Source organism: Colossoma macropomum, unplaced genomic scaffold (genome assembly GCF_904425465.1).
Source record: "Colossoma macropomum unplaced genomic scaffold, Colossoma_macropomum, whole genome shotgun sequence".
Classification (NCBI taxonomy): Eukaryota; Metazoa; Chordata; class Actinopteri; order Characiformes; family Serrasalmidae; genus Colossoma; species Colossoma macropomum.
Window position 1 is genome coordinate 26954938 of NW_023494799.1, and position 24756 is coordinate 26979693.

At 38.6% G+C, this 24756-nt stretch overlaps 1 protein-coding gene across 1 annotated transcript in view; it reads right to left on the minus strand.

Annotated features, from left to right (window-relative positions):
- The window catches only part of dennd1b (DENN/MADD domain containing 1B), a 131833-nt gene that overhangs the window by 28831 nt on the left and 78246 nt on the right, over positions 1–24756 (minus strand). The window contains 5 exon segments of the mRNA XM_036585923.1: positions 1527–1628; positions 5978–6103; positions 17398–17499; positions 19125–19170; positions 21196–21296. Coding sequence (XP_036441816.1) covers positions 1527–1628; positions 5978–6103; positions 17398–17499; positions 19125–19170; positions 21196–21296 — 477 coding nt within the window.

Sequence of the window (24756 nt, forward strand, 5' to 3'; positions counted from 1 at the left end):
GAGAAATGATGATTCGTTCTAAATGAAATGAATAATTAATGGAAGTGGAGTTTAGACAATAAATGTGACTATATTGAAAGATAATTTTGAGAATAATGACATCTTCTGTAACATCCAATGAATGATGCAAAAGTAAATATTAAAGAATAATAAATATTTTGACTATTACAGCAAAAAACACATGCAAGTGGGGAAATATTGCTGCAATAAATAGGGAAGGAGAGATGGTCTGTAATCTTTGATCAAATTCTTAAAGTTCTAAACATGGCAATCAGTCCATCTGTCCTTTAAGACTGTCAGTTTAGATTGGTTTCATGTAAAGCCATACTATGCAAGATCTGGGGATTTGGAGACCTCTCTGGTGGAAATATGTAATTGCATGCAATGTGTGGAAGAACATTTTATAATGTTAGTTGTGCTTCAGACCCCTTCCCTGAGCAGACGACTCTGATGATTGCGAGTGCACTGAAAGACTATTAAAAGAGAAATCAGTCAAAACATGGTGAAGGACGTGTCTTTTGAGGATGAAAGCAAATCTGACACCTAAACATCGAGCTGGACCTTCCTTTTTTTTTAGTCTGTAACTGTGACGTTAATATGTAAAGGTATGTAAAGGTGTGGTCCTACAAAAATCCCACAAAATACAACCCACGTACACCATATTTTAGTTAGTGTCTTTGTCTCCTGACTCAGCAATGCTACTTCTTTCATTTGGGCAAAAACGTACCTAGTGAAACTTTAAACTCAAAAATCTTCTTATCATAAATGGAAAATCAAAAATTCCAAATCTCTAGCATAATTTGCTTTGCCTTTAACATGGAAAACTGAATTTTTGTCACTTTTGTTTTAAATTAAAAGTTCACTGTTGTACGTACATGTTGAAGTTTCAAAATGTAGCTTTCACTCACAGCTTTCACCACAAAGCGTTAAATTCAGCAAATTAACAGTATTTGTACCTTAAAATGTACAGAAGTGTTTTCTTTGTAGAGGACGTGTTTACTTATTTTCACTATTTATGACTGCATATCAGTCCTAAAGGTACAGTAACAGAACAGCCTGTTTAATCTTTAGGGATGAAAAGAGGTCATAAAATGGTCCTGCAAAAATCAGTTACAATAATTTGATAGTTTTTGTTGTTTAACAATGTTTACACAAACCCACACAAATATCTTAAGTGGACCTTGGGAGGTGGTGTGGGGGAGGGGAGAGGCAAGGGCTATTTACATGTTTGTTTTTAATCTCAATCATATCTTTATTTATTACTGTTTTTTTTAATCCAGCACTTTCTAAGCATTTACTTTGAAGCCTGTTCACTTTATCACATTCTTTTCATAACAATGTCAACACACGTCCTAATCAGTAACTGATTACTCGAACAATCACATACCACTCAGTGAAAAGGCTTTGGTTAAGTCCGAAGGAGGAACCTTAAGCTTGTGTCCGGATACTAGCTGAAGCAGAAGCCAGAGGCAGTGCGGTAAAGAAGAGGTAATGAAGCTGGATCTTCTCAATCACGTGTGCCATACCTGCTTGAAGAGCTGCAGGTTCACGGCCATCTCGAGGAAATTCCTCATGGTGCTGGAGCGGTGTGCCACAAAGCTCTCCTCGCAGAAGGTGATTGGCTCTCCCTGGGGAGAGAAAACGAAGCTTACTTTAATGACAATCTAGAGGCTCCGATTGGCTGAATCTGAAGGTACCTGGACTTTATCATCACTACAATCCATTGCAATCAATTACATCATTTTCATGTGTCCTCAAGTTACACGAACAGAATATGTAAATGGCCACCGAGAGACATTTAATTCATGGTCCATATGGGTATGTAAATAGGGATATTAATGTACATGCATATGCATATTTCACCCTTTGTATGATTTATTTGGGGATGAGTTAGCATGACCTCTGCCAGGCACTTCCTTTAAACGAATGCGAGCTATTTCCATTTCCCTCTCAAGATGTTCAGACCCAATTATACATTCATTAAATTAACATACACAACAGCTAGGATACTGTATTAGATCTGTCAGACGCAAGTGCAAGTTGCACTCAGCTTGCTGCTGCAGATGCTGATGTGCTTTTGCTAACAAAAGCTAATCTTGAAAAGGAACAGAAGATGTGTTGCAAGGATCAATAACAGAAGCGGGCTAGTTCCACAGCAGAGTTTAATGACCTATATACAGTAAGACTGCGATTGCCACCTCTTGCATGGGAGCTCATTATCATTTGCCTGCACTGTTTCATTTACAGCTCAGTTAGACTTCAATGCTTATCAGAGCTGCTAGTGGGAAGGCACATGGGTTTCATAAGTAAACCATATCAATAGCACGCTGTGTGTATGATGTAACTGTTCATTTGTTTCGGAGATATGGTATTTGAGAAGAATTATATACGATGCTGTGCGAAAGTCAGAGCACCCTTCATTTGTATAGTTTCCAGCTAAAACATGTATGAAGTACAATTAATAAAATTTTCATGAGGTATTTTTGAGAAGACTAGACATAAAACAATTCACTAGTACAAGGAAGGAGATAGTCAAAGGAAAATAACTCAGCACTATGAAAAAAAGGACGTGTAGCTGTCAAGAAGTCGCCACTGTTAAAAGGAAATAGACCAAAACTATTTTGATCACACAAGGAAGCTGCTGGTGTTCTCAGAATGATGGACTGACCATCCCAAAGTTCAGACCGCAACATCACTGAATGTGTCTGAAATTACTTGGATCATTAGAAAATGCAACCAACTTCTAAGACTGAACTTTGGAGAAAAATATACATGCAGATTTCCTTGATAAACTGAAAGCAGATGTTCTGAAAAGAACTGAAACTGTAATAAAGGCAAAGTGTGGACACCAAAAACTATTTATTATAGTTGTTGAGGCTCCTGTGTAATTCTGTTAAATATATGCTTTTGGCTTTTTCACGATGCTGAAAAATTAATAACTTGTACTTAATGCCTGTTTTGACTGGAAATTAAGGTGTATTTTTATAGTAGTTGTGTTAAACCTATTTAATGAGCAGGCTTTTACACTTTCTACTGAGCTTTGGGGTGGTCAGTCCATTGTTCTGAGAATACCAGTAGCTTCCTTGTGTGATCAAAATCGTTTTGGTCTATTTCCTTTTTTACAGTGATAGCTTCTTGACAGGTACACGTGCTTTTCATTGTGCATAGACTTATGTTCCTTTGACCTTCCCCTTTCTTATGCAAGGGAATTTTCTACAATTAAATCACGAAAAAACAGAAATACTGATCGGTGGTACAAAAACTCAGAGAAAGCAGCTTTATGAGAAAATTGTTTTTTTAGCTTCATATACCAAACCTGACGAACAAAACCTGGGTGTGATCGTAGACTCTGAGCTCTGTTTTATCCCGCATGTAAACACAGTGACGAAAGTAGCTTTTGATCATTTGAGAAATATTGCTAAAATTCTCAGAGCGATGCAGAGAAACTTGTTCATGCATTTGTTACAAGCAGAGTTGATCACTGCAATGCTTTTCTTACTGGACTTCCTAAGAAAACAATACATCCCTTACAACTCATTGTAACTGCATCAGCACAGATCCTAGCAAAAGCAAAACAGAGAGATCACATCACTCCCGTTTTAAAATAACCGCACTGGCTACCTGTGTCATTCAGAATTCAGATATTAAAGTTCTGCTAATAGTTTTAAGGCTCTAAATGACCATAAAGCTCCGCTTATATCACAGAGTGTCTATCTGTTTATGTTCCAGCACGTGATATTAGATCTGCAGATACTGACCTTCTGCAAACACCTTCTGTAAAATACAGAAAACATGGAGAGACTTGTTCAGTTATTCTGCTTCTAAACTGTGGAACTCAATTCCACCTTTTATTAGACAGTCAAGCTCAGTGTTCACTTTTAAGAAGCATCTAAAAAAACGTACTTCTTTAATTTAGCATTTAAATAAAACTGTATTTACCTTTTTATTTGATCTGTGTAATTTTCTTTGATTTTATTTTAGTACTCAATTTCTTGTATTACTGTTAAACTTTAATCACTTGTCTGTAAAGCACTTAGAGCAAGAAAAGTGCTATATAAATTATTATTATTATTAAAGCCCTATCAGAAATTGCAGGTCCATTTTCTTTACTGATATGAGAGATCTGCAAAACAGCACTACTACCAGTCCATGAATGCAACAACAGAACAGTCAGCATGCACATTCTCTGTTCTTGTATCTAGTTCTATGCCCACTTTATACTTTACAATGCTTAAATAACTAAGATTATTATGCTTAAAATTATTATGCTTAAAATTCTCTTGAACAAACGTAAGATCTTTCTAAACTGTTTTCCAATGTTAGAAGAAAATCAGCACTCGACATGTGGCTCCCAAGTTATTTTTCACCCTATACGATGTAACCTCAAACCCAATTTCTCAAAACACAATAAATCACGCTGCAGCTGCCACATGATCATGAAATTTTGTTAAAACGATTTGTAGTTAAAATAAATTAGCTGTAATTAAAATAACAGCAGCAGTCCTCAGTGGTAAAAGTCCCAGGTACGTGTTTTCATTATACATGGGTGTGCCTTCAACTAACAGGAAGGTCTTTCAAATTCAAAGCCCAAGCAAAGGCGAGCATTTCTCATAGAAGAGAAAGTGATTACAATTCTATAAAGATCTGATGCCGCTGTGCTCAATTGAGACAGTGCTTTGAAGGTTAAGAGTTGTGCAAACCCGCCTTTCTTTTTTTTTATAACACAAGTGTTTTTTTGTGTCTGAGAAAAGTCAGCCTGTGTACACACCACTGCCGCAACATCAATTATGTATCTTCACGCTGTGGGTCTACACAAACCAATTACTCTCACCCTTTCCAACAAAGGCAGCCATATTTGACAAACAGAGAGCGTACTTTGTTTTTACCCGACTCCGGGTGCAGGACTGAAAGGCGCATTTCAGGAGTTGAGAAGGGCCTGAGAAGAATACCACACCAGGCCTGAAAGGAGGCTTCAAAGAGGCTGTCCCGGCTTTTCAACTTCTGACATTTCACTGATACAGACTGGCCCACCTTAACTCAGCCATTCCCCCTCCCCCCCGCCCTTCTTTTTGCCTATAGACGGCACTTTGCTTGGCTTCTTTTGAATGGCAGTTCAAGTACTGGAAGACATTATGATATAAAGATCCTTAGCCTGTGTTTGGTCTCAAAATTTTTGTTGTCAGTTATTAACATTAAGTAATCAATATGAATTATTCATCAATTACAGTAAAACTATGTCACGGCAATTATGCTAGGGGAACAATATGAATGAGTGGTAGAGATTTAAGGCGAAGCTCGATGTCTCAGTGATGTACATGATAGCACACAAAGTCCTAGTACTACTGGGATTATACTGCCACATACAGTGATGGCACATCAGTATCGATGGGTATTGGAAATGGGCCAATATAAAAAATATTGGATTGGTATCACCCAAAAAACAGCTTAAAATTCATTAACAACATTTACTATTTGGTAAATCAATAATAAGATATGGTTAAAACTCTGCCAGCATTATTTTGACCAAACCAGTTTGATCAGAATGGAACTGTGATTGGCCGAGTTGGTCAAAGCCCACAAACACACAGTGATTAAGGATAATTTTGGGCTGGATTTTTGGCTGATGCCAATAGCTGATATTTTTCATGTACATATCTGCTGATGCTGATACTGATACATTAACCTTTATAAAATGTAGAAATTGGGACTAACTCAAGATGGATTAGAATTAAAGAGAAATACAACTTTTATTTCTGTAGAGTTACAAATGCACTAAAATGAACAGAATAAAAATAAAGTATAAAGTATAATAAAGATGTCATCAAATCTAAACATCATATCTGCTGATATCAATATGATTCTGATATTATCACGGCAAATTTCAGTCTTAGTATAGCATATATATGGTGCGGGCCTTAAGATGTATTGATGGAGTAATTCACCACGAGGGAAAGGAGACAGCTGGGGGAAATCTTACAGGCTTGTATCTCAGAGCGTCTCTATAGGAGCCGAACAGAGCGGCCTGTGAGCGCAGAAAGGCCCGAGCCACTCCGCTGCCCGTAGCAGTCGACTGCTTCTTCAGCTTACTCTTTAGACTGGAAACCTGAGAGAGAGAGAGAGAGAAAGAGAGAGAGAGAGAGAGAGAGAGAGAGAGAGAGAGAGAGAGAGAGAGAGAGAGAGAGAGAGTTAAATTAGCACCTCTGAAATTGGTGGGGGAAGAGGCAAAACCATTCAGGGTGTGAAGTGTCACATTTGCAGGTCACCCCCAAAAAGAAGAGAAAGAGAAAAGAAATAAAGAGGAGCCTCTTCGCTCCCCTTGTAGCTTATCTGTTGTGCTGCTGAGAGCACCTGCTGCTCTGTTAATTGAGGCAATGGCAGGGTGTGTGGGGGAGGAGCTAGCTTTTTTTCTTTCTTTTTTTTCTTGAGGAAGCTGAAAGCAAAGAGACTTTGACAGGGCATCTTTCTCTTCTTCACCCCCTCTCTCCATCCTAAAAAGTATCTTGACACACATAAGCTTTAATTAGTTTTCTGTGCCACCAGCCCTGCTTTCAGTCATCTTTCTGAAGGTACCGGATGGTTAAGGAAGCATGGCATGATTTCACTCTATCCAGAGGGTACATGGCATGGGCCATTCACTGAAACAGGAGGGAGTACAGTCTCAGTTCAACTTTAAAAGGATTCATCATAAAAATGTTGAGCAGTAAAATCAATGGATTCACCATAAAAATCCATAAAAGTTTAAGCAGTAAATCAATGGGCTCAGCATAAAAAAAGTTTTAGCAGTAAACCAGTGCAGCAGAACTGTTTAGCTGAACCAATGGATTCACCATAAAAGCCATAAAATTTCCAGCAGTAAATCAACTGATTCATCGCAGTATGTTTAGCAGTAAAAAAGCATGGGATTTATCATAACAATCCACTTGTAGCAGTAAGATAATACAAGTAAAAACAGCAAATCGACCATGAAAATCTATAAAAAGTCCAGCTGTAAACCAATGGATTCACCATAACATTTCTAGCACTGAACACATGGATTCACTGTAAAATTGTTTAGAAGAGAAAACCAATGAATTAGCAATAAAAATTCATTAAATGTCTAGCAGTGAACCAAAAAAAATACCGTAAAAATCCCTACACATAAGAATGCAACCAATTTACCATAATAAACCATAGAATTTCTAGTAGTAAACCAATAAATGTACCCCAAAGGTGTAGTGATTTTGCCAAAAGTCAAGTTCTACAAGCAAACCAATGAATACAAGTTCTAGAAGCAAACCAATAAATTCATGATGAAAATCCATCAAATGTCTAGAAGTAAACCAACAGATCCACTGTAAAATTGTTATAGATGAAAACCAATGGATTCACCATAAAATTCCACAAAATTTCTAGCAGTAAAACATTCGATCCACCATAAAAAATGTTCAGCAGTAAATCAATTGATTTAACATCAAACATCAAAGTTGTAGCAATGAAGCAAAAGATTCTCCATAAAAAGTTTGCCAGTAAACCAAATATTTCAGCCGTGAACCAAATTTATTCACCATCAGCAACATTAACACACAAATCCAGGGACTGAGCTTTAAAACCAGTGAGAATGTGAAACATAAGCTTTACTAATTTTGATTATGAAGACTGCAAAGCACGCACCATCTGCTAAAGCCTCATTTGCATTCCTGCATCCCGAGCTCAGCACCTAGCATATCAATAATCAGTTTGACTTCGTTCATCAGTGAATATCAAGCAAGGAGCAGAACCCTTAACTCAGTCAAAGAGGGCTTCGAGTGAATACTAAAGAAGGAGAGGCTTCATCGAGCATGCAGAGGCGGCACCCTGCATCAAATCATTATTGACATTGTTCGAAGCAGATGATATGATGAGGAAAACTTGGAAGAGAAGCAGAGTCATGGATTTGGAAATTCAAAGGACATTCACAGAGTGCTGCACTGCTCATTCTGAGCGTTTTTAAACATCTTCTTTTTGTCCCGTGTCTCTGCTGGGGCACTCTCTCTCACTCATAGCGTCCCAAAGCTGCCATTGCGAATGCTCACAAGCATCAAACAGAAAGTTTAGCAGTGCTAAATTAACATGTGTCATCTCCATATTCACGCTGGACTAAGAGCTTTTATGTTTATGTAAAGTTGGCACCGTATTAATATTTCATGTTGATGCATTAACTGTTTTTTCTCCCCAAACAATCCATTAAACTGTCTTCGTTTTTTCTGAAAAATCAAAGACAACAAACTGTCATTCACACGCGGGAGAGCGTACCCAGCAGGCGAGTAAGGAGGAGGTATAACAAGAAGTTATTGTGTTCGCAACAGTCATCAGCATGTAAATACGTCTAATGAGACGAGGTATTCACTCCACAAAAAATGTGTCAAGAATAAATGTACAGTGCTGAGCAAAAGTCAGAGAGCACCCTTTAGTTATTTCATTTCCAGCCAAAACGACAATTAAGTACAAGTTATTACTTTTTCAGAAATAGAAAAAAATCAGAAAACATATTTAACAGAAAATTACACCATATTTAGCATTTATTGCATCCAAACTTTGCCTTTAGTACAGCTTCCATTCCTTTCAAAAGACTTGCTTCTTCAAAGAAATCTGCAGGGATGTTTTTCCACTGCTCCAAAGTTCAGTCTTAGAAGTTGGTTGTATTTTCTGCTTCTAATGATCCAAGTAATCCACCTTCAATGATGTTCTGAGAAGATCAGCAGCTTCTCTGCACAGTTTGCAAATGTTCTCAGTAAGAGCTTCTTAACAGCTACACATCCTGTCAGACCCATAGCGCTGAGTTGTCTTCTCACAGTGGAAGGATGGACAGAAACATCGGTTGATTTTTTCAGATCTGAAGCTTGACTTTCTCCTCTCTCTCAAAGATGAAAGCTTTAAGTACTGTTTATGTGATGGTGACAGATTTGGTGGTCTACCAGGTCTTGCAAGATTGTTTGGAGGTTTATTGTCTTGGTATTTTCTAATAATGTTTTGAACTGCTTTGGTTTATCTGATATCTAATCTCAGTAATATCTCAACTTACTTATGTGCCTTTGTGATTGGTCTCTGACTTGGCAATATAAATACTTAAAAGAGAAAGTCTTAAACTGAACCAAATGCATGCATGTTTCTTTACAGTTTATGTCCTTACATGCTCCTGTTCATACCACTGCTCTTATTTGCATGCGAAACGAGTTGTGGCGGTAAACTTCAAATTAATAATAGGTTTTTGATAGTGGCACACGCATCTCATCAAGCATGCAATAACAGTAATTGATCTGTCAGACTAATTAACTATTATACTTTGAGTATCACTAACGAGACACGAGCAGGGGGGCTTCAGAAGGGAGCTTAGCTCTACAGGTGATAAACCTATTTGGCAGTGACATTTTTTAGTGTAAAGTCACTCAGCCTATGATCTGATCAAAGGGAGAGTCCCCCATTGGGTCCAATTATAAGCATGGTATTGTAGGGGGTGGGTAAAGAGAGAAAGAGGGGAAGGGGGGTTGATGTTGAGTTATGATATTCATAATCTATGCAGAGAGGCCTTTCCAGTATAGGTCTTTTCCCCGTAGCTGTGATCTTTTCAATTTACATCAAGGGAGGATGGTTCGGGATGAAAGTGCTGCGTCCGACTCGCAGGGCCCGCAGAGGGCAAACATGGGGCCTCATTAAACTCTACTGCATGGACTCCCCAACAGGGTTTGAAGTGCGTCAAGTAAAGAGCACGGGGTCAGAGGTGGCCCGCAAAACACATCTCCATTTAACTCACCAGCTGGAGATGATAATTAGCAGGTGTATCACTGTCTCCTTTTCGAAAAAGGGATGATGCCATGAGCCTCTCCTCTGTATGGTGGGCTGCTATTATACACTCCGAGCTGCCCCACCACACACCCTGCTTCAACAATGAGCTGCGTATGCTCAAGCCCGTCCATCTAATTGAAGTGGACAAGGTCTGGCCAAATATACACACACCATACTGCATAAACGATTCAGCTCTCAGGGCAAACTCAACACACGCCACCTAGAGATTGAATTCTGATAGCTTGCTCTGCAAAGCTGTCCTCACTTACACTCGACAGATACAGCTGTATGCAAAAGTCTGAACAACCCTAGTCAAATTACACGTTACACTGATTTTCTGAGTGAAAATAAGTTATCACATCCTCTACAGGGAACTTAAATGCGGCATTTTTCAGCAAATTTTAGAAGTTCTATTTATATGCTCAGTTAAAACATAATATAAAATATGCCAGAACTTTTGCACAGGCCACATTTTAGGTTTTATTTTTTCCCCCAACAGCCTAATTTCAGCAAATAAACAGTAATTATGCATTAAAACGTGCAGGAGGGTGTTCTCTGTGGATGATGCATTAACATATTTTCATTTAAAAATTGTAAACATGAAGGGTGGCCACAATTTTGCATCGAATGTGTAGTTGATTAAGTTAAATTAAGGTTCTGGCCTGTTTTTTTTCTGGACAAGAAGACCAGCATATCCATATTTTTCTGGCTTGAGGCTTGAACACTTGGCTGGAGCATATCAGTCTGACAATTAGTTGTGGTCGTGGTGTCATGTACAGAGCACATAATAGTTTGGTTGTTTTTGAATGGTCTAACTCATCTACAGGTGGTTCACAAATTCCATGTTATTTAGTTACATTTCTAAGACAACAGCGCTGATAATGCAGGCAACAATTAAAACGGCAACTCTAGCAATTTTAAACTGTGACTTGAACACAAAAGCGATTTGCTACACTTAAAATCAAATTCAGTGCTTTTTAACACCAAGTCCTTATAAAGAGAAAAATAACACAGTTCTCTCAAATATGGTATGTATCAGCATTGATTTTATTCAACCAGTTTGGCTGAGAATCTAAATAGATTATATTTTAAGCCAGTCTTTTCAGTGTGTTTGATTCGTCAGTTCTGACATCCCCTAGCCCTTCATCAGTGGTCAGGTTCCAGACCAGAGGAAGACTGCTGGCTGGATATTTTTGGTTGGCAAAAAATTCTCACTTGGTTCAATATAAAGTACTGTTCAACAGTCTTAAGAGGTCTTAGAAAGATCTCAGCAGGGAATTTGTTTGTTAAAAAAAATGAAAAAACAAAAATTACATTTGAATACATGAAAATAAATAAATGCAATGTCCAACGTTACAAGATTTTCTTGTTTCAAAAAATTCTTGCTATCTTGTGAGCCAGTTAGAACACAAGTTTGGTTCCAGATTTCTCCTTGATGCTCCCAGCCATTGCAATGACTGGTTCCATCAGCAGCACCCTGATTTAATTTAACGCAGAATTAACATTAAAAATAACTGACTACAAATTATACTGGGCTTCCTTAAGGAGAGGTTTGGAAATGGTTAAACAAACACACTGAAACACTTAAAATCAACACATATATTCAGATATTTGTATTTATTCTAATATTACTGTTCTTTAAGGTGTCTAAAAAATTTTGCAAAGTACTGTGCATGACTCAGAAATGCATACCTCTCATAGTAAAAAATAAGAGACTTTTTTTTATTTCAGACGTTTTATGATTATTTTTAAAATCTATTTTAAGACCCTATAAGACTTTAAAGACCCACAGGACATTTGTCCCCATGAAACCGCTGATGCAAGTGATGAAAATACATTGGGAAGATGGCAATCACTTAAATAATTCCTAAAAAGTCACACATTTCTTCTGAAATGAATCAACACAAACACCAGCGGAGCTAAATACTGGTATCACGCTCATAAAGAGTGGCTGAAACTTTTCTGTAAGTCAGTAGTGGTGCTGGTGGGGAGGAGGGTGTTTTGTTAAGGATTCTGTCCAGGGATGGAAAGCCGTGGGGATGCAATTAAAAGAACTACAAAGAAAAAAGGAATAGTTATGAAAATCTGCTGCTTTCTTTTGATGTGCAGCAGGGTGAAGTGTATACATACACACGGAATGAATGCACCATCCCAGCAACAGAACACAAAGGCTGCTAACATTTCAACCATAATGATAAAGGAATCCGTGACAAATAAAGGCCAGTGCCTGCTCCTCATACAAGCATGATCTTTACATTTCTTATTAATGTAGATTGATTAAATGCCAGAAATTATAGGACCTGCTTAACACAGCTGGGTAACACTAAAAGTTATAAGAGAACAAGGGAGATTGGTAAAAACAAGCTGTGACAATTTAAAGAAAATAATAAAGGCACTAATGATGGAGTGCTCCGTAGTCACTGTCTCAAGCATACAATAGAAAAATACTGGAAATGACCAACAAATAATGATACAAAAAATGTAATGTCTGAACTCACAACTGCCATGATCTTAAATAAATAAATAAATAAGTAAATCTTGTAAAAACAATTTAACTTTCTAAGAGAAGGAAAGGCTTCCTTAATTATGAACATAAGTTAAAGTAACAAGATATGTTTAAGCTATTTTTGATCATTTCTTTTGGTTCATTCATCATGAAATGTTCAGTTAATGTAACTGGCAGCTGGAGTTTTAAATGGTGCAAAACAAATGTATATATAAACATTTCATTTATTTCATTTTTATTAAAAACAGCCGTTTAGCACAAGTTATTTTCATGCTAGGAAAAAAGGCAGAAAACATTAACAGTAAATTACACAGAATCCTTAATAACTAAATGTAATTTCGATTTTTTCACTATTGACTGTTCACTCATTTCTTTTATAAAAGCTTCCATTCTTTTCAAGAGACTTTGCTTTTAGGCTTTCAACGAAATTTGCCTTTTACCCACCTCCAAAGTTCAGTCTTAAAAGTTGGTTGCATTTTCACTTTCTCAGAATGCACACATTCATTAATGTTGGAGTCTGGACTATGGGGTAGTCAGTCCATTATTCTGAGAACACCAGCAGCTTCCTTGTTTGATTTGCAAATTTTCTTCTTTCCTCTATTTCCTTTCTCAGTAAGATCTTCTTGACAGCTACACATCCTTTCAGACTCAGCTTTGTCTGCTCACAGTGGAAGTATGGACAGAACCACCTGCGGATGTTTTCAGTTCTGAGGCAGCTTGATTTTCTCCTCTCTCTCAAAGATGAAAGCTTTAGGTGCTGTTTATCTGATGGGGAGAGTTTTGGTGTCTACCAGGTCTTGTCGGTGGTTAGTAGGAGTCCAACTCCCTCTACATCTTTGAATTATTGTGTGAACTTCAGATTTGGAAACTGCCCCCCTTTTTCTTTGATATACCTCCTGTTTTGTGCACATGGATTATCTTATATCTAATCCTCTCAGAAAAATCTCCTGAAAATGAAAATAAAATTAATAACTTGCACTTCATACAGGTTTTGACTGAAAATAAAATGAGATGAAAATAAAAAAAAAGAGACAAAAGGGTGGACTTTTGTATAGTACTGTACAGGGAAGCACGCATACAAATTCTGTCTCATTACAAATTATATATATATTTGTCAATAAAATAGCAGAATATGTTGCACAGTCATTATGAAGAATCTTTTCAGCCTTTCCTGTCGTGACCCTGATATTCAGCCAGGGTCGGCTGTGGACGCTGCAGCACACAGAGAGCTGAAACAGTGCGAGGTGTGAAGACCCGCTCTTCACGGAGAGGCTGCAGGACATGCTTGATTCATTTGTGCTGTGGAAAGTGCTTGAAGAAATAGAACAGGAAAGACAGCAAATATTAAAAAGGACTGAACTTTCCTTCTCTTCACTGTAATTGTTCAGCATGTTGGCTTATCTAGTCGTTGTTGTTGTTTTCTCTCTGCAAAACATTGGAAGCTTTGCACAACTCCCAATTAAACACCCTGCTTTTGATTTGCTGTGCCAGGTGATCTCAGAGGACACACCTTGATATTGCACTTTCTATGATTCATTTGTTAGCTTACATTTGGTGCCTTAATGTACACGAGGTGGGTGTGCAAACTCAAATTTCCACTCGTGATTGAAAACCTAAATGATCAAATGCAGGAAGGATACAAATATGAGCTGTGTCTACAAGACCAGAAAAAAAAGGATGTCATATGAAAAGCAACAGCAAAAGAGTGGAAGAAGGAGAGAAAATAAACAATGGGGCTTTGTGTTCCTGTGGCTCGTAATAAAAACCAAAAGAAATTCATGAAGACGTCTATCTTAAGCTTGATGCGCGACCTGCGAAGGCAAGATCAAATAAAAATCAAACTCAATTGTTAGCTGTTTGGTAGCAGTAATGGATTCATAATTTCCTATTTTTAGATAGTTTTAATGACTACAGAAGTAAACACCCCTTTCCCTGCTACCGAACTCCAATTATAAGTGAAAAAGAAAATGCAGCAGTTTCACCATTTCTGAGAGGAGAGAAAAACACCTTCATCTGTTGGTGGTGGTGGTGGTGGGGGGGATGACAACCATTAAAATAAATAAATTAATTACAATTTTAGGAAAATCAAGCTTCTCCCCCTTTTTCGGCAATCTAAACAACCTGTTAATAACCATTTCAATTTTTCTATTTTTAAAATTCTTAATGAGAGCAAGTCTTATTGAAACGTGCATATGAAACCAGTGGAGTTACCAAAGATAAAAATTAATGAAGGATCAGTCTGGGATATAATATAATGCCATTGTTTACCGGAAGGCTGGTATAAATTACTGCATTTACATTTTAAGACTATGGCACAATATTTGAAGTGTTTTCTTTTTTCCCCTTGTTGAAAAAAAGTAGAAAAAGACAAGTTGTGAAGAAAATTATTCAAAACTTGGAAAAACTTGCTGTAAACTCTAAACAAGGTATACATGAACAGCAGCCCTGTCTCTATTCACTGTCAAGACTTTCTCAGAGCACGTCGAAAGTAAGCGTAATTAACAACGGACTCTCAATTCAGTCACATTCAGTGTTTTCAATAAAATTTCATGCTAAAAATTCTCAAACGACTGCCATATCCTCTCCAAGCCACACCAATTATTCTCTCTATTTGTAAATCCATAGATTCTGCATGGAACGGAACCGCTACTGGCATGGAAGCGTTTCTAATAGTCAATAAATCTAAAATATTATGTGTGAAATTGGGGAAAATGGCCATTAAGCGATGGACAGCAAAGAGCTCAGCATAGGGTCCCGTCTGAAAAAAGGGGCAGGTAATGCAGGACAACTGTCACCTCTGACCCGTCTAAGAGCTAGACCAATGGTCAGACTCACCCAATAATAGAGTCCACATGGCAAAAAAGTCTTCGCAGCCATAATTATATGAATCTCAAAAGGTTCAGCTTAAATCAATATAAGACGACTTCTTTAAAACAAAGACGAAATGCTGCAGGGCTCATTTTTATTATATTTTCCTTTTTAGCAGTAAAAGATATTGATTTTCTTTTGGAGCTGGAATGCTAAAAATCCTGTAAAGTAAAAGCCTAAAGAATTTTTTTTCATTGTTATAATTCTGAATTATGAAACTCAGAATTACAAGTAAGTAGTAAGTAGTTTTAAGCTTTAACCGTGTTCTCATGTAAATCATATTTGCAATCATACTGATTTGCAGTTGGTGTCTTGTAGGAAAATGCCGTGTGACAGACAGTTTAACTAGCAAACGGGGGGGAAAAAGAGACCTTGAGCTTTGCTCAATTAGAGCCTTTTCCTTTTGTTATGAATTTTAATATCCCCAAAGGTAGGATAGCCAGTAAAAGAGAAAGAGGAATGAAATTTTTGTGGCGATAAATATATTATTGCAGGTGACATCTACATTTCAGGTAGGGGTAATTTAACATGATATGCAGAGCATGTTCTATCATTAGTCAATGAAAAATTGCATGAGAGGATCAAAGCAAACATTGCGCTGGCACTTAATTTATCAGAGTATGAAGACAAAGGGCTTTTTTTGCTTTTCTCTGTCAGTTTCAAAAGACCTTACTCCTTTTTATGACACTCTCAGTTTGCAATTTAATTTACAAATGGAACGCCAGTGCGGTGACAGCATCACAAAACAGTGAGGGTTTTTTCCCCCCACTTAGATAGATAGCAGCAGGGCTCCAATGATTCATATAGGACCAATAAAATACACCCCCCAGCGAGCCAGAGAAAAGGAAGGGGGGGCGAAAAAAAAAACAAACAAATTCCTTAATGTTCAAAAAGGGACAGATGACAGACATATTTCTGACCCTGACGGTAGCTGCATTTCCTGTTGCACTGACCGGTGTCACCACAACATTAATTAAAGGGAGAAGGCGCTGGCAGGTGGCTGGAAAGCGGCGACTGATAATTGGCCCCCTTCTCTCACTGCGCCTTCAGAAAAATCCAGCGCGCTCTCTTCCAGCGAGACGTGCCACTGGGCAGGCAGAAAAGGCACGCTTTGTAAAAATAATGATTAAAATAAAAAAAGAAAGAGAGAAAGAAAGAAAATGAGATGAAGGCTGGAAGCTGCGCGTTCGCTGAGGCTCTGACGGCCAGTGAATAGCGCTGGCCTTTAAACGAGGCGAGACGAGTTTACCCAGCGCAGTTTGAGGATTTACCACTGCAGATACTAATGACGAAGAGAGAGAGAGGGGGGGGGGTGTTTTTCTGTGGCCAGAGCCCGTGTGTTTGTTAAAGCGTTGGAGTGGGTGAGAAAGAGAATGAGGAACACACAGAGGAAGCATGTGTGAAAGAGGCACTGAGTGTGTGTGTATCGGCTTGGAAGAACAAGAGAAAAACAGAAACCAAAAATGCCAAGATTTGTGCTTCTATACAGTGCTGTGCAAAAATCAGAGGTCACCCTTCATTTATTTAATTTCCAGTCAGAACAGCAATTAAGTACAAGTAATCCATTATTCGGGAGATTTTTCTGAGGAGATCAAATATATTGTAATCCACCTGCATAAGAGAGAGAGAGGAGAAAATCAAGCTGCTTCAGATCTGAAAAAAATCCACAGGTGTTTCTGCCCATCCTTCCACTGTAAGAAGACAACTCAGCACTATGGGTCTGAAAAGATCTGGAGATGTCAAGAGGGAAATACAATAAGAATAAAAAGAAGAATCAAACAAAGAAGCTGCTGGTGTTCTCAGAACAGTGGACTGACCACCTTAGAGTCCAACCAAATTCTAAGTCTGAACTTTGGAGGAGTTCAAAAATATTCCTGCAGATTTCTTTAAAAAATTGAAAATGAGTCTCCTGAAAACAATGGAAGATATAAGGAAAAACACAGACACACTAAATACTGAAAATTGAATATCATATTTAGTCATTTTTTTATATTATATTTAGTGAAACTTCCATGTTGTTTTTCCTTTTTTTCCTGATGGTGAAAACTGAACATCTTACACTTCATGGCTGTTTTGATTTGATATTAAATAAATGAAGGGAGGTCTCTGTCTGACTTTTCTACAGTACTGTATGTGTGTATGTGAATGTGTGTGTGTGTGTTTGTGTATGTGTGTGTGTGTGAGAAGCATGTATTGAAGCACTTGTAGCTGTGGGCACTCACCACATCGCTGGGCAGGTTGTGCAGGTCATCTGTGGGGCTCTCCAGTGTGTTTGTGTCCACATTCAGAATGACCACGTCTTCAAGGGACTTGTTCTTTACTCTCTGCAGGAATACAATAGATTAGAAGCTTTTCAACCAAAATAACAGTATGACAATGATATTTTCTTTTGATTGACTGCTTGACTGAAAATTTCTTTTTGCAGTATCAATGAAAATAAGCAATAATCTACACTAACTACCAGCTTCTAGCATAATACCTGAGGAGAGAGTGACTGAGCTATATTAGTAAATGTGTAGTTAAAACACAGTGAGAGACAAGCTTATTATAACTGCATTCAATTAGTATCCACCCACCCCCACCCCCTAACACATCTGTGGGTAACAAATACTAGCTTTATGCATTATGACAATTTTAATCACGACTGAAACATGAATTGAAAGATTCCAGTCTTAACAATGACAGCAGCAAAATGTGTTATCAAAACAGCACAAAATATGCAACACAATCATAATGAATATTTAGTACACAGGGTGCACTATGATCTTGGAATCATTTAACTGCCTAATACATGATCTGCATGAGATAGAGGCTGAGGTTTGGAGATTTCATACAGATTTTTTATTTATTGTGCTCCTGAAGACCAGAACTTTTAAGCTGATGCTGGGTTGCTGTGCTAAAGGCCTGCATTGTATTCATTTTACTGCAATTGTAACCCTACAGAAATGAACATTATATTTCTCCAAATTCAAGTAGATGTTCAAAAATATCAGCCCACAATTCTCATATTAGTACATCCCTAATATTCAGTATTTACCAAACTAATAATGACTTAAAGAACATAATTTAAATGCAGTTTCAAATCCAAACCAAAAAATATAAACTATCGCTCACAAACCACCAAGACACTTCAAACTTATCAAAAATGGAAAAGGCTGCATTCAGCCACTTCGGGTACAGGACAATATTTTTTGTTGAGGTGCCTCCTGCATCCGCACAAAAAAGGTAGTCACGCATCCTGATGGCGACAAATCCCGCAATTATTCTAACGGTGCAGGTGGGGAAACAGCCGAGTGTGTAAAAAAATTTCTGGTTTGTCACTTTTGACAGTCGCTGCTACGGAGGCCCGCGTGCTGATTTGGTCTAATTATGTGCAGCCAGACAGGGGGACTGTCACTAATGCGAAAGTGTGATAAATACTGCCAGTGCCTGCGACTGTCAGCGCTATCAAATCCACACGCGCTGCTATAGGTCTACCTCCAACCAACACGCCAGCTTCCAATAACCATACACACCAGCTCTTTGTTTCTCTGCTCTATCCCACTCTTTCATATCCCTGCTATGCACGCACCCGGGAGATAAAAAGCAAAACAATCTGTCAATTTCTGTAGATATCCTTGTGTTCGGCGCCGAGGCGTCAAAGTAAATATCGCGCCATTAGAATTTCAAACAATTGAACAGATTTCAGTGACGTTATTGGCACAGACCGGTTGAATTAGGACAGCTGAGCTGAAATGACCACATGTATACTGCACAGTGACAGACAGAAAGTAGATGGACTAAAATAAAATAAAAAAAAAAATTAAAAAAAGCATAAAAAACAAAAAAGCATAGTGTTATATAACGTAAGAAGCAGCCTGAGAGCTGTTTTTGATAAAGGCGTTTGGTGAAGTGTTTAGGGGAGGATAAACAGACATTGAGCTGCTGACAGTAGATTGATGTTGCTTACCTCTAACAGGCTCAGATGAACTCCAATCAGATATGGCATGGGCGCACTATTGGGAATAGAGGCAAGCCACAGTCATTAGCAACAGAACTAATAATAACCTACAAACTGCTCACCAGTCAATGCAGAGGGAGCTGGTCAAGCCCAACATAGTGAATTTAAAAACACTGGCATTAGCTCAGCAATCTTAAAGAATAGTGACAAATGAACAGAGCTTATATATAGACAAAAAACTGACAAATATCTGAGACAAAATGCGCTTAGAGAGGTAAACTTTATTAGCGTCTTTGGCTGTTTCCAGGAAGGGGCACTCTGAGCGGTGAAGGTGATTAGTGTAATTGGTGAGCGTCACTTTTCAGGCTTGCTGGAGTGTGGAGCGAGGCAGGGCCGCATAATTAGATAGGTTTGGGTAGCTGCTGCTGCGGTTGCTCAATCAAGTTACGCGGCTAATAGGCTAGTCTTGCTGCTGCATCTGCTACGGCCTCTGCTTCGGCAGACGTGGGGAAGGACAGAGAGAAAGAGAGTGAGAGTGAGAGTGAGAGAGAGAGAGAGAGAGAGAGAGAGAGAGAGAGAGAGAGAGCATGCATTCACTGCTATTACCGTATTACTGACCAGGCCTGTAATATTAATTCATTCTAAAGGTCTAGCCTTAACTTCCAGTACTTTTTACTACTGTACGTTCTCTATTCAAACAAGGTACTTTTTGGAATAACTTAACTGGACACTAAATGAAACTATTAAAAAAAGGGATAATTTGTAATATAAATAAAACAAGCACTAGACACTCTAGTCTGCTCAGACAAGGTGTTGTATGTAATATTTTCTACCAAATAATCAGTGGACACTCTAGTAGGCTATTCAAACGAGGTATTAATTGTAATATATTTCAATAAATAAGCATTGGACACTCTAGTAGAAAGACTGTAAAAACAAGGTTTTAATTGTAATATATTATAATAAATGAGCAGCATTCATGAGCTGTAACTATTCAAACAATGTATTTTTTGTACTATATTCTTTTAATTAGGTAACACACATCGTAGCAGAAACTCTATGCAAACAGGGTATTATTTGTAATATATTGTAATAAATAAGCAGTTGACAAACTTATCTATAAGCGTTGGCATTCCATGCTGGAACAAAGGTCTTGACATAAATGAGACAAAACAAAAACCCCAGCAATGCTATATGAAGCCATTCTGGAAAAGAGTTTTTCCTTAAGACATACGGACCACTTTGAATTCTCCACATCAGCCGAAGCGTACAGTTCACCGAGTGCCTACCAGGCCAATTATACTGCGTATAAATGCACTCTTTATTTCGTCTGCTCATTTGTGCTGTAAAGTAAAAGGAAGTGCTGTAGGTGGCACTGGGGTCAAGCACAGCAGCATGGGCCAATCAAAGCGAGAATGTATTAACAGTATGGCTAGCTAATGCAGAGCAGAGAGATACGTTAGCCCGTGGTAATGGCCAAAGTCCAGAACTGGCATGCAGAGACCAAAGCGCCTGTGGTAGCTATATCCCCCTGCAAAACAACAAGGACTCAGCAAGCCAGGCTCGGCGGGCAATGCTGGTTCAAATGTACCGGATTTTAGTCCGATTTGTAATATTCAAATCCGCCGAGATTTCAGACACGCTGGAAGATGAGCTTAACCAGCTGAAGAAATCAAATATTTAGGAAGGTTATTCTGAATGTTCATTACGTACAGACGACCCTGTATGCCAGACATCCAGAACTGTGCCGAATCTGGGCTTTAATCACCACTGGAGCGCGCGGCACACTTAGCCCCGCTGAATAACTCAAATAATAATGACCCCAACAAGAAATGGATGGCAAGTAAAGTTGCATGAATCTTGGATGATTTCTCTAAGAATAGATAAGAAACGTGCAAGCTATATCCAACACCAAAGCAAAGCACGCACCCGTGCGCATCCTGAGCTCAAAGCCATGGGCAAGCCTGAGTGAAAGACATCTAGGAGAGTATCTGCACGCCTGTGTGGAAAGTTGTATCTCTATGAGGCTGAATAAGTGGAAGAGCAAGCGAGCGAGTGAGCGTATGAGCAGTGATCTTACCAGCAGTAGTCCAGCAGGTGTGGGGGAAGTACAGGGATGTAGATGTGTTGCCAGTGCATAGGGTAGAGCATGGCGGCGGACCCATGCACACATGCAGTTAACTACAAGGAAATGAGAGCAAAAAAATAAAAAAAATGACACAGAGACATACTTATGAGTCCCCCTGTAATCACAGTCAAAAAAGCACTCCTTTAGAAAAGCTACAGTAGAGTACAGAACACCATGTTCAGTGTGCTATGCTTCAGGGGATTCTATATAATGTGGGCCAGGAGAGCAAGTAGAATCAGAGTTAGCCTTTCATCTTTAAAATCACGCATTAAACACAAGAGGGTTTTTTTTCTTTGCGCTTTTTGGCTCTGATGCATACAGGTTTAGGAGACTAAACTGAGATCATGGCATCTATCAAGTGGTATTTATCTATCTATCCATTTCTTTCTTTATTTATTTATTCACAGTGCTGTGCAAACGTCAGAGATAAACCTTCATTTACGAAATTTCCAGTCAAAATGGACAATAAGTACAAGCTATTCATTTTTCAGCATCAAGACACATTAACAGAAAATTACACAAAATCTGTAACACCTTCATATAATATCACTTTTCAATATTTGCAATATTTTGTGTGTCCAGTCTTTACCTTTATTACAGCTTCCACTCTTTTCAGACTCACTTTCAGTTTTTTTAAAAAAATGTACAGGGATATTTTTCCAGACTTCCTAAATTTAGTCTTAGAAGTTTGTTGTATTTTTGCTTTTAATAATCCAAGTAATCCAAAACACATTCAGTGATTTTGACGTCTGGACTCTGGGGTGGCCAGTCCATTGTTCTGAGAACACCAGCAGCTTCTTTATTTGCTTTGCAAATTTCTTTTTACTTAGTTGTGGCGTCCTGACAGATACACATCCTTTCAGACCCGTAGTGCTGAGTTGTCTTCTCACAGTGGAAGGATAGACAGAAACGCCTGTGGATGTTTTCAGATCTGAAGCACCTTGATTTTCTCCTCTCTCTCAAAGATGAAAGCTCTAAGTGCTGTTTATTACCAGGTTTTGCATGCTTATTAGTAGTCCTCTTTTGTCTATGACTTCTAATACCTTTTTGAACCATTTTGGAAACTCTTGTTATAACACTAATTTTACTTCGACTTTCCTGTTTTTAATGCGAGTGGATCAACTTATGTCTAATCTCCTCATTAATATTTAATGGAAAACGAACAATGTGTTTTTATGACTATTTTGACTGGAAATTAAATGAAGCGTGGTCCCTGACTTTTACACAGAGCTTAGTATTCACATACTGAAACTGAGTTTAGAGTTTTAACTTAATGAAATTGAGTTTAATTTAAAGAGTATACCACTGTTCCTTTGCTGCAACATAATTAGCATGTAATTAGGTGTTTTTAAGATTCTTCAATAAGAGGAATAAATAAAGCCAATAAACAAAAAGCCAACAGTTAATTGTATGGCTGGTGTGGTGAAAACCCAAGTGAACCCTCTTCACACCCCCAATCCATGCTTGTGGCTACCTAGCAATTGTAATGACCTACACACATACACACACACATACACACACACATACACACTCATCTACTAGATTAAAATAACATGATTAAATATGGAAAAAGAACAGAGGTCTGAAGGCTCCTTTGGGACTTCATTAGGGCAAATTGCCAAAGAATGAAACATGAGTTAGCTGAGAGAGACCGTGAGCCGCTGGAATACCGGAGGGAGGCGGGCTGGGTGAGGGTTTTTTTTTTTGGTGGGGTGAGGTGGGGTGGTCTGCTTGACAATTGGAGCTTCCAGTAATGTGTGAACCCCTGCTCTAAACTATCATGAGACCCCACTCCCACCCCCCCGCTTGCTGACACACAATGTCACAAGTGACCAGTAAAAACGGCGGTACAGCAGCCAGCTTAAAACGTATTCTCCCTTCTCTACCTACACAAGGCCAAGCGTAAAGCAGGGCAAGCATATCATTGTGCAAGTTGGTATAACGTGTGCCTTTGTGTTACATTCTAAACAAGAAACACTGAACGCACCCACTTCGGCTAAGTTGAGCTTTAATTAAGAAGAAGAAACCAGGCCTTGTTCTGCATTTTTACATATGCAAATTTGTTTGTGCCATTTTCTTTGTAAATAAGGAACCTTAAGCAGTGACATCTAATTGTGTCTGGGTAATTTAGGAGTAATAAATGAATATTAATATCATCTCACACCAGGTGGGTATCAGATGATATCAAAGCCACCAGACATTCTCTGTTTCATTACTGTTTTCCTTAAATGACCCTGCAACGGTAAGTGATGTCGAGAGGTCACTGCGCTGCTCGGGAACACTTTTCTTCAACTGTGCAAACAGGTTGCTGTCTCATTTCCCGGAGAGAAACCTTTCCGTACCACGTAGAGATGTGGAAGATGACTCGGGATCGCACTCCAATTATTTCAACAAAGCTTAAACACAAGCCCCATTGGCTTGATTTATTCAGAACTTGAAAGGGAGCCACTATCTCTCTTCAGAGGGACAGGAAGGAGAGGAGGTGGTGAAACTAAGATAAATATTTGAAGGTGAAATTCAGAAAACAAATTAGCTTTTTTTTTTCTACCCCAAATAGACGACCTTACGTAACCCAGAACTCATAGAAGCCAACCAGCAACTCCTTTTTCAGTTTTAATGGAATGAAATTGTAGGGGAAAAAAAAACAAAAAAAACAACACGTAAAACAAAACTCCAGTTCAGTCACTCCACCACATTCAGTTGCTGGATCAGTGCTGCTGATAAAATATTTGCTAAGCTGATAAATATTTAATGAAAAAAGCCAAATGGCTTACATAGATCCCCCCAAAAAAGGTGGGAGGTGTGCGTTTGATATTCTATAGGACAAAAAAAAAAGAAAAAAAAAAAGAAACAGATCCCGTCTATGAGAACAAATGCTGGATTATGGCTTGTTTGGGTGTAGACCTGATGCCTGCTGGGGCCCCTGAGCTGTGGTACTAATGAGCAGGCTCGGAGCATGTTGAGTGGAGGCCAGCCGCACATGGTAGATTATACAGAGGTGACCAGGCTCTGAGAAACGACCCCGTCCAACCATTAGGGACATCCCACAGCTGGGTGTCTTCAATGCAGCCCAAACAGACTGATTGGATATGCTGTTGTCGTGAGACAAAGGGCTCTGAAATCTTTATTGCGCTGTGATTTAAGGGATTAGTTAACAAGAAATATTTACAATATATGCTGAAACCGCTTTTAAGATAACTGAACACATTCATGAAACAGAAGCTCAAGTCTTTCCTGTCAAGAGGGACATAAAAAGCTCTCGGGTGTCAAGGTTGAGCTGACGTAGACCTGGAAATGACAGAGAACGAGCTGAGAAGGCCTAATAGGTCTGGAGCATTTAAGCTGTGTGTTGAGGAACGGGCCTGCAAATTTCCCTCAAGAGGAACAGGCGATATTTCTGAAGATCTAGCCCTATTACGGACACTTTCCTAGGGCAAGTGACAGTACTGAAGTGGTGGGCTTTGATTCAGAGAAGAAAAAGTGTAATAATTCAGTAGTGTTCCTCGTATGAAC